The 15,354-nt window shown below is 54.7% G+C and overlaps 1 protein-coding gene across 5 annotated transcripts; it reads left to right on the forward strand.

Moving 5' to 3' along the window:
- On the forward strand, window positions 1-15,220 carry CDK16 (cyclin dependent kinase 16). Of its 5 annotated transcripts, none has more exons than XM_033409717.2 (16): window positions 1-3,636; window positions 8,500-8,707; window positions 9,311-9,444; window positions 9,546-9,671; window positions 9,760-9,816; window positions 9,915-10,029; window positions 10,735-10,829; window positions 10,928-10,990; window positions 11,256-11,379; window positions 11,582-11,702; window positions 11,812-11,909; window positions 11,994-12,099; window positions 12,181-12,223; window positions 12,375-12,465; window positions 13,762-13,839; window positions 13,931-15,220. In XM_033409717.2, the coding sequence occupies exons 2-16, from the start codon at window positions 8,506-8,508 to the stop codon at window positions 13,966-13,968; spliced, it is 1,491 nt and encodes a 496-aa protein (XP_033265608.1). In that variant the 5' UTR covers window positions 1-3,636; window positions 8,500-8,505; the 3' UTR covers window positions 13,969-15,220. The 5 variants fall into 5 exon arrangements, with proteins under 5 accessions (XP_033265608.1, XP_033265607.1, XP_004282039.1 ...); XM_033409716.2 differs by having other exon boundaries at window positions 14,245-15,220; XM_004281991.3 differs by lacking the exon at window positions 1-3,636 and adding an exon at window positions 3,652-4,077.
- Window positions 15,221-15,354: the final 134 nt, after the last annotated feature.

Raw genomic sequence — 15,354 nt, forward strand, 5'->3', positions numbered from 1 at the left:
CTGCCCTTCCTGCTTAGGAAGAAATGGAGGCAGTAGTGAAGCTGTGGAGAGCAGGTACCTAGGTCCTTGTGACTTCACTGGAGGTGGGTTCAAATTCACTTTCTCCATCTCTAGCTCCTAACTCCCTGCCATATTGATTTTGAGAGGTAGTTAAGAGCAGTGTTTGGGCAAGTCCTTTAACTTCTCTAACCTTGTCCCCCCTCTGTGAAGGGAAAAGTTATGGCAACCAGTTGGCCAGGGCTTGGTCACTGTGGCTTATGTCCTTGGGGCACATCTCTTCCCACCTGGACCGAAGCACTCAGACCCTGGACAGGCCTTTAGCATCATGGTTCCCAGTGCTAGGAATGCCCGTGGTGTCCTTAGTTCAACTTCCCTGCTGCAGAGGGGCCTCAACAGCTCTGCTTGACTGAGGAATGCCAGTGTTTGTGCACACTTTGCAGTTCTGATGAAAATATTTGGCTGAGAACATCTGTAAAGGAAAAGCCTCTTTCCTGTCCCTCAGGCCTGGTCTGCTTGTCCTGAGGCCTCCCACCTGTGAGAAGAGAGCGGCTGTGGGTTGTTGACTGGTTGGAGCAGACAGTAGGAGGCTCACCACAAGCCCCACCAGGACTGCAGAACTGCCCGCACTCCGTCTTTAGTCTCAGCTGAGCACTTCAGACAGTTGAAAGCACCAATCGGACTGGCCACCTGGTGCCTGAGGATGCCACTCATAACCTCTGTCCTTCACCCAGCCAGACTCCAACTTTTTCCATTTAGAAACAGACCGCTCATTCCTTCACTCTAACTCAAGTACTGGGAATCACACAAACTGGCCTTACCCTGACCTGTCACCCATCACAGCCTGTTCCCACATGTGCTGTCTCCTGGGCCAGCTCCAGACTCCAGGCACAGCATTGCCCTTGCCCCACCTCCCTCTGGTTACTTTTTTTTTTTTTTTGACCACATTGGGTCTTAGTTGCTGCGTGCGGTCTAGTTGGCGGCGAGCAGGGGCTTCTCTTGTTGCGGAGCACAGGCTCCAGGCACGCAGGCTTCAGTAGTTGTGGTGCACAGGCTCAATAGTTGTGGCTCTAGAGTGCAGGCTCAGTAGTTGTGGCGCACGGGCTTAGTTGCTCCGCGGCATGTGGGATCTTCCTGGACCAGGGCTCGAACCCGTGTCCCCTGCGTTGGCAGGTGGATTCTTAACCACTGAGCCACCAGGGAAGTCCCTTTCTGGTTACTTGTTTTTTCTTCGCCTATTCTGTTTGGGTGACCTCATCCTTCCATACTTCCTTTCATTCTCCCCCAGGACATTAGGGACTGAAGTGCTTTATCTCTGGCATCCATTTAGTGGTGATGCTAGCTATCTAGGTCAAGTGGAGAGGTTTTCCCGCCACAGGTACTTTTTCCATTATTGCTGCTCTAGAGTACCCCCAAACTCTGCACGTCTGTCCACTGTTGCCACCATTTCCACCTCAGCATCTGAGGCTTGCACACAAACTTGATTTCTCTGCTTCTACTATCCTGGGGCCTTCATGGGTACTCTAGACCTTGTTCACTGTATCCCCCCACCCCCCACCATTACACCTCCTGACTCCAGACATTGCTGTCCCTTTCTTCACCACCACAGCTCCTGGATCCCCTTGCTACCTAATTTTCACAAGGTTTGAGAACAGCTTCTTCATCAAGAACCCATGTTTTCTGGTTGCATTTCAGTTCCCCACACATGCCATTTCACTTCTCTATCATTTTTGTCTACCATTATAACACCAGGGCTCAGTGGGCAAGGGCTGGGTCACTGCACTGAGCCCCCTGCACCCAGCAGGCACAAAGGACAGGGTGGGACAAGGTTGCTTCCTCTTGTCTCTGCCTAGAACTATTTACCATCAGGCATTCAACAAACATTTGTTGACTGCTTACTGTGTGTCAGGCTCTATTGTAGGTGTTGGAGATAGCAATAGATAAAAAACATCCGTGTCCTGGGGTGGGTTGTGTGTGTGTGTGCATCCGCGTGTGCGCATACTTATGTTTTGCTAGGGCAAGACCTAGAATAGACAATAAACACAGTGAGTAAATTGTATGTTAGAAGTTGATCAGTGCAGTTCAGAAGATCTGTAGAGCCAGGTCTGGGGAATGATGGGGGGGTGCAGGTAGGCAGTTTTAAATAGGGGAGTCAGGGAAGGCTTCATGAAGAAGGTGACATTGAAACAAGGACTTGGAAAAAGATGAGGCAAGTGGATATCTGGGGAAAGAGCATTCCAGGCAAAGGGAACAGCAAGTGCAAAGTCCCTGAGGCTGGACTGTGCCTGCTTCATTCAGGAACAGCTAGGATACTAGTACGACTGGAGCCGAGTGAGGCGGCTAACAGATGAGGTCTGGGAAGTGATGGACGCGATCATCTATCCCGAGGTGGACTTTTGTCTTTGTGAAATATTTCCACTCCCGACATGCTCCGGTAAATCCTCGTTAATATGAACTGGTGTGACCAAGGGTACCATAAGGGGAAGCCCAGAAGAGATGGGGAAGTTGGCTTTGCACTGGGGTGCCGTGTAAAGATGTTCCAGATGGCCTGCCGGACGGAGTCTGCTGCCATTTAAACTGGGCTTGGTGATAGTGTAGGAGTTTTGCAGGCAGAGAGGGGTGAGGGATTAGGTTGGTTTGTCAGTGCTTGACACACAACAGGCGCCCAATAAATAAAATGAAAAACCGGAGAGCCCAGGAGGTGGGGCAGGGGGAACCACGGGCGGGGCTCCGGCGGGCCAGAAGAGGTAGTTGAGAGGTGGCAGTAAAACCCAATTTAGGGTACAAATCCTCGCGTGAGGCGGAAAAGAGCCCCCTTTCCAACCCAAAGTCCCAAGCATGCGTAGTAATGCACTCGCTCCTGTAAAGGTCCATCTTTCCCTTCAGCCTAGGCTCCACCCCGTGAGCTTCGCTGATGGAGATGGGAGGGGTTAAAGGCGGGACGAAATTAGATTGAAAGACCTTTTGACCAATCACCTTGCGAGGCATTCGACCCATGGTTGAGAACAAAAAGGAGGCCCCGCCCCCTCGACGGTGAAACCAATGAAAACCTGGCAGAGGCGCGGCCGGGGCAGCGAAATCACGCCTCTCCAGCCAGGCCACGCCCTTTATTCTTGCTCTGCCTCACCCCAGGGAGCAAATCCGATTGGATGGGCGACAATCTCAAAGGGCGGGGCCGCATACATTCACAGTGGGAATGAGCTCGCGTTTGGGGAGGAGCAGCTGGGCGGGGCTAGACTCTGTCCTATCTAAGGTGGTAGAGGCCAGTGATTCTCCAGGCCGCTTCTCCTAGAAAAGTCATCTTCTCGCGAACCTTTAAAGTCCCTGCCTCCGGAGGCACCTCAAGGGACTAGGACTGACTGCCTTATCTTTTTCCTCCTTCCCAAAGTCCCGTTTGCTATCATGGGGATGTACCAAGTGAGACGGAGTAGGGGGACCGAGTGGTGACCGGCACGCTGGTCACTGTCTGCTGCCCACTTCAGCGTTAGCAAACTTCTAGCAAGATCGGAACTGAGTACTAAACAACCTCTACACTTCCCCCCTGGCGCCATTCCAGGGCAGCGCCACATTCCCCAGTGGGCGCGCAATGGCCGCGCCCCCTCCCGCTGCGGACGGGTCTTTTGGTACATCCAGTCCGAGGTGAGTCCCTTCCCTACCACTTCACCCTTTCCAGCGCGTGCGTGCGCATGCGCGGAGCGCGGCGCGCGCAGCGGTTGGGCCGTTGGGTGTTCGGCTCTGGGATCTGCCGCGTCTCCGCGAGCAGTCGGCTCTGAACCGCGAGCCGCCGTGAGCTCTCGGATTCTAGCCGGCGCCAGCGAGCCCAGGGGCATCGCCCGCAGCGGCCAAGCTCATGGCCGGCTGAGCGGGACGCCGCCTCCGCCTCAGCCACCGCCGCCGCCGCCGCCTCCTCCTCCTCAGCCGGCGGCGGCCCGGGCCCAGCAGCCATGGCCGAAGACTACTGGGACGGGCGCCTGCGGCGAACAGGAGGAGAAGGAGGTCGCGCGGCCTCAGCCCGGGCCGCCGCCCCAGGCGCCGCCGCGCCGGTCCCGCGGCGTTGAGGTTGCTCGCGCGCCCCCGCCGGTGAGCGCGTCCACGAGGCATGGGGTGGGGGCTGCCCTTCCTCCTACAGAACCAACCCAGACCCCGGGCGTTGCCGGGCTGCACTGCTGGCATGTGCCCCCTCCCCCAGCGAGTTTCCCAGAATGCGCCGGGCCGGGGGTCATTTGGGGCCTCCCTGACCTTGGCCCCGCCCTGGGCCTGGTCTGGGAACTGGGGATGGGAAGTACTGTGGGTGCTAATGGGGAGCAGGGTAATCGAAGGACCAGAGGGTGTGTAAATGGGTGGCAGAGTGGTGAAAGACTCGAGGTTTGCTAACGGGGGCCTGAGCTGTGGAGGGGTCGGAGCATGTGGTAATAAGTCTTACCGCTTTGTAAGGTTTTGAGGCCCAGTGTGTGCTAACGGAGGGGCGGTGCAGGGCGATGGAGGGACCTGAGGATGTATAACAAGGGAGAGGACGTCGGAGGAGTGCTGAGATATGCAAATGGGGTTATAGCTGTAGAAAGGCCCCGTGTGTGTTACTGGGGGATAAGGTGGTAGAGGTACCAGAGGGTGTGCCAGTAGGATCGGGGTTCTTAGGCCCTGTGTGTGGTAAGGGGGGGGTGGTCAGGATGGTGTTAATATTGTGTATTTGTCCATGACGGACTGCGAGGTGTGAGGGTGCAGAGTGTGCTCATGGAGGACAGGGTAGTGGAAGAACTCCAGTGTTGAGAGGGTACTAATGGGGGTCATAGCTCTCGAGGGTATGTGCATATGATAATAAAGGTCTGGGTAGTATGAGGCCCAGTATGTGCTAATGGGGGCAGAGTAGTGGAAGCCCTGAGCCTGTGCTAATGGGTATCAGAGTTGTGGATATATGTGTGTGTGGGTTGGGGGTGAGGGAAGTATCTAAGCACTGTAAGAGGTTCAGTGTATTAAGGATCAGGATGGTGTGAGATCAGTGTGTGTGGGTCCATGAGGTCAAGGGATGTGAGACTCTAGGACACCCTAAGAAGGAGCAGGGTAATATATGAAGTTCTAGTGACTATTAATGTGGATTTAGAGTCATGGAGGCGCTTAAATGTGTGCCAATGGGGGGGAGAATCAGAGCAGTATGAGTTCTGGAATATGCTAATGAGCGTCTGAACATTCTGAAGACAGTGTGTTCTTGGGTGACTGAGGTGCGTTGAGGTTCCAGAGAGTGCTAAAGGAGGGTAGAGCTGTGGAGGGGATCTTGTGTACAATAAGGAAGATCAGCGCTGTGAAGTGATCCAGTTGTCAACCGACAGGGGTTATAGCTATGGAGGAGTTGAAACAAAGAGAAATAAAGGACAGGAACGTGACAGTCCAGGTGTGCTAAAGTGGATTAGTGCCATGGAGGGCTGAAGTGTGTTAATGGGGTTCTGGGCTGAATGAAGATCTGTGTGCACTAATGAGGGTCAGGCCATTATAGAACAGCATGTTTGTGTGTCCCTGGGGACTAGGGCTGAGTACAGGTTCAGGGTGTGGTAATGGGGAGGCATTGTGAGGCCCGGTGTGTGCTAATAGGGGTCAGGGTGAAGTGAAGGTCCAGCCTGTGCTGATGGGGTATGGGGGGACAGGGTAGTGGGAGGACCAGAATATGTGTTAGTGATGATCATAGCTGTGGAGGGGTCTGAGTGTGGGCTAAAACAGGTCAGGGATCTGCAAGATTCACTTTGTGTTCATGGGATTCAGGGTAGTGTGAAGGTCCAGTGAGTGCTAATGTGGGTTACCAACCTCTACTGCTGTAGAGGGTCCCAAGTGCATGTTAATAGGGGTCAGAATCATGTTGGGGGAACAGTGAGTGCTGTGGAGAAGAAAACAGGCAGCATGTGGTGCTAAGAGTTAACTTAGAGGGGCCAGTGATGTGCTAACAGAGCTTAGTGCTCTGTTGAGGCTTTGTGTGCTGATGGGGGTTAGAGATAAATAGGGAAATTGCGTTGCCGATGGCAGTTACAATGCAGAGAAGCCTTCTTGAGGGTCCAGTGTGTACTGAAGGAAGCAGGACACTGAGAGTCCAGTGTGTGCTTATGAGATGTGCCTGAACAGAATGAGGATGGTATGTTCCTATAGGAGTTAGTAGAGTGTGATGACTGTGTCCTCAGTGGTTGGTGTGATGTGAGGTGGTGAGTATCCTTGGGTGTGGAAGTATTCTGAGGATGGAAGCATCCCCTCAGGGGGTCAAGACGGACATGTGCCCTTCTCAGAGTGGGGTTGTGTATCCAGTTTCTTGCTCCTTCAGTATTCTAAAACCTAAAAATCTCAGAAAACTGAAATGATATTTAAAAGTTTTACTGCAGATTAATGTTCAAGTGTCTCTGTTCACAGGGCCCTGTCCAGGGTCCCCCTGCTGGGGGCGTTGCATGATACACAGATTTTGTACCCTGTCTCCCTAAAATCCCCCCAAAACTGAACTCTGGAATATGTCCAGCCCTTGGGGTTACCGCTTAGAGGTCATGGATCCATGGCTCCTTCGGGTTCCTTCCTCATCCTCCGTCCAGCTCTACTTACAGTCCCCCCAGCTCCCCATTCCCTGCCACAACAGGCAAAGCGACTGGGTATCCATGCCATATGGACGTATGGAAAACAGTCTTTGGGGGCTGGCCATGCTTCACCTTCCTCAGCCTCAGGTCCAGTGTTCAGCCTCTTGGGTCAGGATTTTTTTTGTTATTGTTATCTTGGGTTCTTTGGATGGACTTCATCCTCTTTACTGGATCTTTCTGCTAGGCTGGGCCCTCTACCCCTTCTGGGGGTGATGAGCTCAGGCAGGCAGAAGTGGGGTATGGGGATCGCTAGGGTAAGCACCTGATTTCAAGGTAACAGATGACCCACTTCTCTCTCTTTCGAATCCAGCCCCAGCCTCATCGTCAACCTTCTATCTAGCTCCACTTCCCGTGGGCCCAGGGCCATCTTAGGCCCTGCTGTGAGTCCAGATGGTTCCTGGGCCAGGTCTTTCCCCCTCCTTGCTGGCCCAGAGCCCAGGAGGAAGCAGAAGAAGACTGGCCTAAGCCTTTTGGTGGCCCCGTTCCCTCTAGCAGCCCCATCTTCTTGCTGATACCAGTGTCCCTGGGTCACCTTGTCTGGGGTTGTTCATGAGTAGCAGGGACTGACCCTGCTCACCCTGACAGATGTTGGTCCTAGGCCCTTAGCCCCCTGCTTCATTAATTTCTGCCACAAGCACTTTTTGAGCATCTACTCTGTGTCAGTCACTGTTCCAGGTCCTCAGGATATAGCCGCGACCTAAACAGACATAAATCTACCCTGGCGGAGCTGATCTTCTAGTTATGGTGGTGAGGAGACAGACAGTAAAGAATAAAGAAACCAGTAACTAGATGGTGTCATTTCTGAGGAGGTGATAAGTGCTGGGGGGGTAATTGGCAAGGTGAGGGGGCTCAGAATGATTGCGATTTTAAATAGGGTTATTCGTGGTTATCTGTGAAAAAGGTGATATTTGAGCAATGGCCTGAAGGGGATGAGGGAGTGAGCTATTTTGAAATCTAGGGGAAGGGTCTTCTAAGTACCAGGAACAGCCACTGCAAAGGCCCTGAGGTGGGACTTTTGGGTGCGGTTTCAGAACAGCAATTAGCAACGAGGGGGCGGTGAGGCCAGAGAGGTAATGGTGTGAATGGGGGCCTTGTGGGCCACATTAAGGACTGAGACGTTTATTTGGGGTGATAAGGGACATGTGGTATGTTCTCAAGTAGAGGAGAAATGTGACCTGGCTTGTAAAAATTGGTAAAATCTGGGTTCAACCTGATGGAACCAGGACAGCTGGTAGACTTAGATCCCCCCGCAACCCCACCCAGTGGTTGGGTCTGGGCAGGACTCTCCCTCCCTCTCCCTGCACCCCTCACCTGGGTAGCCCACTGGGGTAATCCTTTAGCCACCTTGACCATGGCTGCTGGGGGAGGCAGGAGGGTGCTTGTGGTCGCGGGGAGCGTTCCGCCTTGGCAGTTGGGGGTGATGTGAGCTGGTGCCAGCAGAACATGCCATTCTGTGGGCGTGCCCGGGGCCGTGTCAGTGGTTCCGGCGTCCTGGGCGAGCCCCCCGCTACACCAATGGCTAGGTCCATCAGTGCTGCTGCACCCGAGAATGCCTGCTGTGGAGCCTCTGCTTCCACAGTGAGGGTGCCCCCATAGAGGCCAACACGCCACCAGTTGGGCCCTTTCCCTCAGCCAGCCACCCAAGCCTCAGTACCCAGGTGGGCTCCTTAGGAGCAGGGTGCCCTGGGGCTGGTCATCGTAGGTGGCAGGCACTGACAAGGGTCTCCATCCATGCCAGGTTTCTAGGAATCCTGAGTGGTCCCAGGACTCCACAGTGGTTGAGTGGGCACTGACACAGGTTCATGTCAGTGCACCTCACTGGGTTGTCATGGGTTTTAGGGGGCCTATGGGTGTCAGGCAAATGCTAATGTGGGACCCATTCGCATCCATACCCCCTGCGCAGGTCGCCATGGATCGGATGAAGAAGATCAAACGGCAGCTGTCAATGACACTCCGAGGGGGCCGAGGTGTAGATAAGACCAATGGTGCCCCTGAACAGATAGGCCTGGATGAGAGTGGCAGTGGCGGCGGCAGTGACCTTGGAGAGGGCCCCACGCGTGCTGCCCCTGGTGAACCTCGCTCTGGACGGGGCCCACTCAGCTCTGCACCAGGTGGGTCCACTGACCATTCCCACTCCCAGACTGGTCCCAGGGGTGCTGCCTTCCAACTGAGTTCCTCTTAAACTTGCGTTATTTTCATTTTCCTTTCTCCATTTTTTCCCTCATCTCTGCCATCCTCTCTCAACACCCTCTCTCTATTGTCCATCTGTGTCCCTTTCCTTGGCTTTGTGCCCAGGCCTCAGCGGGGAGGAAGGGTGCCCCGCCTGCCACAGCTGCCCCAAGCCTCCCTCTGCCCTTCTCCTGCGCTCTGTGACAGCCCCCTCAGGCCTCCTGGCACCTGCCTGCCCTGGGCCTGCCTTCCCAGGGCATTTGGCTACTTCTGCTGCCTGCCCACTGGCTCTGGGCCAGCCGCAGTTTCAGCTCGCCGCTGACGCGGGGTGCTCCACTAGGTGACTATTGCCCTCCCAGTTCAACCTGTCTTGACCTGTGTGAACCTCCCTGGGCCTTCCCACCCTCTCCATGAGGGACTCCAGGCTGCTCTGGGGGCCATGTGCACACGTGTGTGATGAGGGAATGTGTTACGGGAGGGTGGGGGGATTTGTCCTGGGGCTTCTGAGCCCACCCGGCCTGCCCTCCCCCTGTCCCCACTACCAGAGATTGTACACGAGGACTTGAAGATGGGGTCTGACGGGGAAAGTGACCAGGCTTCAGCCACGTCCTCGGATGAGGTGCAGTCACCAGTGAGGGTGCGCATGCGCAACCATCCCCCACGCAAGATCTCCACTGAGGTGCTGAACCCCCTGTCCGGGCAGTGGCGGGGCTGGAAAAGAGGGTCGGACCTGGGGAGTTGGAGCTCATGGTCCTGTTTCTCCCCTATCTTGCCTGCCAGGACATCAACAAGCGCCTATCACTACCAGCCGACATCCGGCTGCCCGAGGGTTACCTTGAGAAGCTGACCCTCAATAGCCCCATCTTCGACAAGCCCCTCAGCCGCCGCCTCCGCCGTGTCAGCCTGGTGAGCGTCTTCTCTTCCTGTCTCCTCCTCTTCCTCCTCCCAGTCCCTTCCCCTGAGCTTACTTCAGCCTGCCTCCTTTGCCCCACAGTCTGAGATTGGCTTTGGGAAACTGGAGACCTACATCAAGCTGGACAAGCTGGGAGAGGTGAGAGACAGCCAGGAGGCCCATGGTGGGGCTGGGGGTCCGTGGGAACTCCCTGCAGCTTCATAGCTCGTCTCCTGTCACTCTTCCTCACATTCCAGGGTACCTATGCCACCGTGTACAAAGGCAAAAGCAAGCTCACAGACAACCTCGTGGCACTCAAGGAGATCAGACTGGAACACGAAGAGGGGGCACCCTGCACCGCCATCCGGGAAGGTACAGGCCCCATCTGATCTGCCCCAGGCTTCCCGGGCTCTCCCCATGGTGTGCGCGTGCACGCACACACACACACACACTTGCACACACACACCCATAGTGAGGACAGGGACTAGGGGTTCTGGGACTTCCCTCCTGACGTTCTGGGCTTCATGAGAAAGTGCCCATCAGCCACATATCCAGATAATAAATCAGGGTAACCAGGAATCTTCCTGTGTGGAGAAGAGGTAGGTGAATTGTAAAGCAGGGTGCTTGCTTTGGTTCTGAGAATATCCCTGAAAGTGCTCACCAGTTTACTTGACACAATAGTTTCTAGTCAGAATTTCACATGGAATGAATCTGAATTGCATAGTAATTGAGTGTGCAAACTCATTTTCACACGATGCTGCAGATCTGTGTACTGAGGATTGGAGCAAGGGCGCTTTCCAGAAACCAAAAACTGGTTGTGAAAATCTAGTGTCACATAAGCCTGGGGCTGCAATCCCAGGTTCTTGCTCTATACTCTTCTCTGAGCCTTAGTTTCCACATCTGGAACTTGGGGACACACCTTCTTCCTGGTATCAGGTGGGTTAGAGCCGGGGGCTGTGAGCCACCACCCCAAGCCATCTGGGCTCGACCCGGTCTAGTCCTCCTGTCCTCCTCCTTGCCTCTGTTCTGAGGGTGGGCCCTGACTCTTCCCCTGTCCCACCCCCCTGCTTCCTGCAGTGTCCCTGCTCAAGGACCTCAAACACGCCAACATCGTCACGCTACACGACATTATTCACACGGAGAAGTCCCTCACCCTTGTCTTTGAGTACCTGGTAAGGTTGGGTGGCAGTGGGTCCTGGGGGGAGGTGGGGAGATGGCCAGGAGCCACAGGATGTGACCCTCTTTCCTCTACCTGCTCTTCTTTCCTCAGGACAAGGACCTGAAGCAGTACCTGGATGACTGTGGGAACGTCATCAACATGCACAATGTGAAAGTGGGTGTGGGGCAGGAAGCAGGGGCACAAGGGGGCCCCTCACTCACCCACTCCACCCCACAAATCTCCCAGAAACAGACTTTTCCTGTTTGACCTTTTTGCCAAAAAAAAAGCTGGGAGCCCTTGGAGGGCATTGGGACCCTATCCTCTTTTGTGAGACAAGGCTCTGGGCTCAGAGCCTGTCTTTGGGAGGGGGAGCAGTGCCTGCTGGGGGTCAGGCTGCTGGATACTCTTTGACCTCTGCCTGCCGTTCCTGGGTCCCCAGCTGTTCCTGTTCCAGCTGCTCCGTGGCCTGGCCTACTGCCACCGGCAGAAGGTGCTACACCGAGACCTCAAGCCCCAGAACCTGCTCATCAATGAGAGAGGAGAGCTCAAGCTGGCCGACTTTGGTACCCCTGGCCTCTGCCTTCTTCCCAGTGATCCCCCAGCCTTACTCTCCCAGCCTCCCCCTTCCCCACAACCACCTGGTCTCAGTCCCTCCCCTTCAGCCCCTCCAGGCTTTGCTTAGGATGCCCTCAGTCCTAACTGCATTCTCCCCAATACTGCCCACAACCTCCTCAATCCCAGCTGCCCCTTCTCTCCACCTACCAGGCCTGGCCCGGGCCAAGTCAATTCCAACGAAGACCTACTCCAATGAGGTGGTAACACTGTGGTACCGGCCCCCCGACATCCTGCTCGGGTCCACGGACTACTCCACTCAGATTGACATGTGGTGAGGACAGGTCGAAGTGTGGCAGGGGCCATGCGGTGAAGGGGGGTGGCTTGGTCACAACAGCCAACCGGCCAACTGCCTACATATTCACTGTGCCCTCCCTGCCCAGGGGTGTGGGCTGCATCTTCTATGAGATGGCCACAGGCCGGCCCCTCTTCCCGGGCTCCACGGTGGAGGAACAGCTGCACTTCATCTTCCGCATCTTGGGTGAGGAGGCATGAGCCCTAGGAGCTGTGGGGACATGCAGGGAGGCCCTGTGAGATGTTTAGGATAACTCCACTTCCCCGCCAGGAACCCCAACTGAGGAGACATGGCCGGGCATCCTGTCCAATGAAGAGTTCAAGACATACAACTACCCCAAGTACCGAGCCGAGGCCCTTTTGAGCCATGCACCCCGGTGAGGCTGGTGGGTAGGTGGGTGTTAGGGACCAGAGTACCCAAACTGAGTTTAAAACAGGTCCCCTTGTCCTTGTGGTAGACTTGACAGCGACGGGGCTGACCTCCTCACCAAGCTGCTGCAGGTGAGACGATCTTCCTGGGCCAGCCTTGGGGCCTAGCGGATTCCAGGTGTGGGGAAACAGGGAGCTACAGGGGCAGGATCTGGGGCGGGGAGGAAGAGAAGCCTACTTGTTGAAAGTGTCAATACTCCCCCATCCCAACACACACACTCAGTTTGAAGGTCGCAATCGGATCTCCGCAGAAGATGCCATGAAACATCCATTCTTCCTCAGTCTGGGGGAACGGATCCACAAACTTCCTGACAGTGAGTGGAGCTGGGGAATGGACCGGCTGGTGGGGGGCTTTGGGGAACAGGACTGCTGCAGATAGCTGGGCAGGTTGTGTTGGGCTCTGGCTCTGCCACCTTGGATGGGGTGGGGTGGGGTGGGGTGGGGGGGTATGCCCTTGTTCACGTGTGTGATGTGTTGTTCATTACAGAAGAGTTTTTTAGTTTTCAGTTCCTGGAAATTTTCAAACATACATAAAAACCGATGGAACATCGCTTTACCTTTTAAAAAAAAGTAAATGTTGTGAAATAGATACTGAGAAATGATAGATCATAAGCATATAGCACAATGAATTTTTACAAACTAAACACCCGTGTAACCGGCATACAGGTCGAGAAATAGGATGTGAGAAGCTCCCCTGAAGTGCCCTCTTTTCTCCTTCAGTTATTCCTGGCATCCCCTCTAAAAGTTGCCACTAGTTTGACTTCTAAAGCATAGATATGCTTTCCCTGTCCCTGTCCCCTACAGAAATGGAGGCACATGGCGTGTTCCGTTATGTCTGACTTTTTAAAACTTTTTAATATGGACGTTTTAAAGTTAGATATATTTATATATTAGACCAAATAATATGATGAGTCCCCAGGTACTCCAACAAGTGATCAACTCATGGCCAATCAGGTTTTATCTATAATCACTCTGATTATTTTGAATCAAGTTCCAGATACATCATTCATCTATAAACAATTTCAGCATGTATCTCTAAAATATTTTCTTAAGCGTAACAGTAATACCATTATCACGCTAACATTTGATTGGATTAATCTCAATCAAATCCCAAACACCGGGCTTCCCTGGTGGCGCAGTGGTTGAGAGTCCGCCTGCCGACGCAGGGGACACGGGGGTTCGTGCCCCGGTCCGGGAAGAGCCCACATGCCGCGGAGCAGCTGGGCCCATGAGCCATGGCCGCTGAGCCTGCGCGTCCAGAGCCTGTGCTCCACAACGGGAGAGGCCACAACAGTGAGAGGCCCACGTACCGCAAAAAAAAAACAAAAAGAAAAATCCCAAACACCATCCATTGTCTAGACTTTATAGGTGGTAATCGCAGTATCACTGTCGCACTTGACAAAGTTAATGATTTCTTGGTGTCATGTAATAGTCTATATTCCATTTTCCCTGGTTGTAGCTGGTTTGTGTGTGGGATTATTTGATGGATGAAAGTCAAGGCTCTCAAAGAAAAGGCAGCTTTTTCTAATTTCCCTGACGGGGCCACATGGGAGGTGGTCCTAGGTGGCCTCATGGGTCATGCCCCACTCCTGTCTCTCCTCCACCCACAGCTACTTCCATATTTGCACTAAAGGAGATCCAGCTACAAAAGGAGGCCAGCATTCGGTCTTCGTCAATGCCTGACTCAGGTAAGTGTACTTGTGGCCCTCACCCTCTTCCCTGCCCCGTCCACCTACCTGCTTGCTCACCAACAGCCATCTGCTCTGCTTTCCCCTGCAGGCAGGCCAGCTTTCCGAGTGGTGGACACCGAGTTCTAAGCCACAGACCGAGGCCCCAGCAGGCAGCAGCTGGAGGGATGCCATACCCCTCACAGGGCAGCCCCCAACTGCATCATCCTCCCTGCTTGCTGCCTGCCTACCTGCCTGACTCATGCTCGCCTGCCCACATGTCCCCTGCTGCCTGTCTGAACACCCGACCATTGGCCTGTTGGCCCACCCATTGGCCTGTCTGCTGGGTGCTAACAAAGTTCTCATCGTTCCTTCGCCTGATCTGTCTGTCTGTCTGTGTGTCTCTCTCTCTTTCTGTCTCGGTAGTTGCCGGCGGACAGCATGGCCGTGCCAGCCTCCCACACTGAGGCCAGGCCTATACCCCTCCCCATCATGCCCCACCCCCCGCAGGACCACTACCCCACGGCAAGCCAGGGGTCTGGAGCTAGCCCAGGCTGGGGATCTCGACTCAGACAAGACACGGTGATGCCTTGGGTCTGAGGCTCCCCTGTCTGCTTTCCTGCCTGCCCCACCTGCCTCATGTTGTGTGGGCCTTTTTCTTTTTGTTTGTTTCATTCATTGTTGTTTTTTAATTATTTTAAATGAGGTTTTCATTTTTTAAATGCAATATCTCTGTATACAGGCTGGCTGGGCCCCACCCACTGTGTGGCCCTCCCACAGTATTTTGTGCAATGAAGCCCCGCTCCCAGCCTTTCCATGGCAGGGACACAACCCCTATTCAAAACCCTGACCATCACCAGACCCTGGGGTCAGCTAAGGGAAAGCATGCCTCGACCACTCGCCTTCCGACCCCCACCTGCCATCCCCAGCTGCAGGGGGATTTGGGGACTACTGGAGATTCTCTGGGAGATGGATGAGGTGGGGGGCCCCCACTCTTTCCCTCCTGCAGTCCCATAGCAGGGGCCTCCTTCTCAGGGTCTCCCTAGCCCAGCCCTCCTGCCCCCATCCCACTCGGTGCTGTTGAGTAGGGCCCCTGCCAGGAACTGACCAACTCAGCGAGGAGCCATAGTGTGTATATGTACACAGGCAGGGACAGAGGGGCACATGGTGGGGGGGGGGTGTGCCCAGGCGTTACCCCCTAACCCCTGGGGAAGATGAGGCAGGGCAGGGACAGTCTCTGGGGTCAGTCTCCAGATGGGTGGTTACCTCCCCTTCACTCTAAACCCTGGGGCCCTCAAATGGGGTGGGAGGGCAGGGGCCTTCCTAGGGCGGTTTGGGAGGGGTGGGTTCCTGAATGCACCATAATCGCTGTATGAAATATTAAAAAGTCTAAAGTGAAAAACCTGATTGCAAATCCCTGTGGGGGTGGGCTCAACCCAGGGTGAGTACTGGGACCTTGGAGAATTCATACCTGGTCCCCATCGTCTAGAAGAGCACTGGGAGTGGGCCAGGGACACGTCAGGACTATGAAAAAGG

The sequence above is a fragment of the Orcinus orca genome, chromosome X (genome assembly GCF_937001465.1).
Source record: "Orcinus orca chromosome X, mOrcOrc1.1, whole genome shotgun sequence".
Taxonomy (NCBI): domain Eukaryota; kingdom Metazoa; phylum Chordata; class Mammalia; order Artiodactyla; family Delphinidae; genus Orcinus; species Orcinus orca.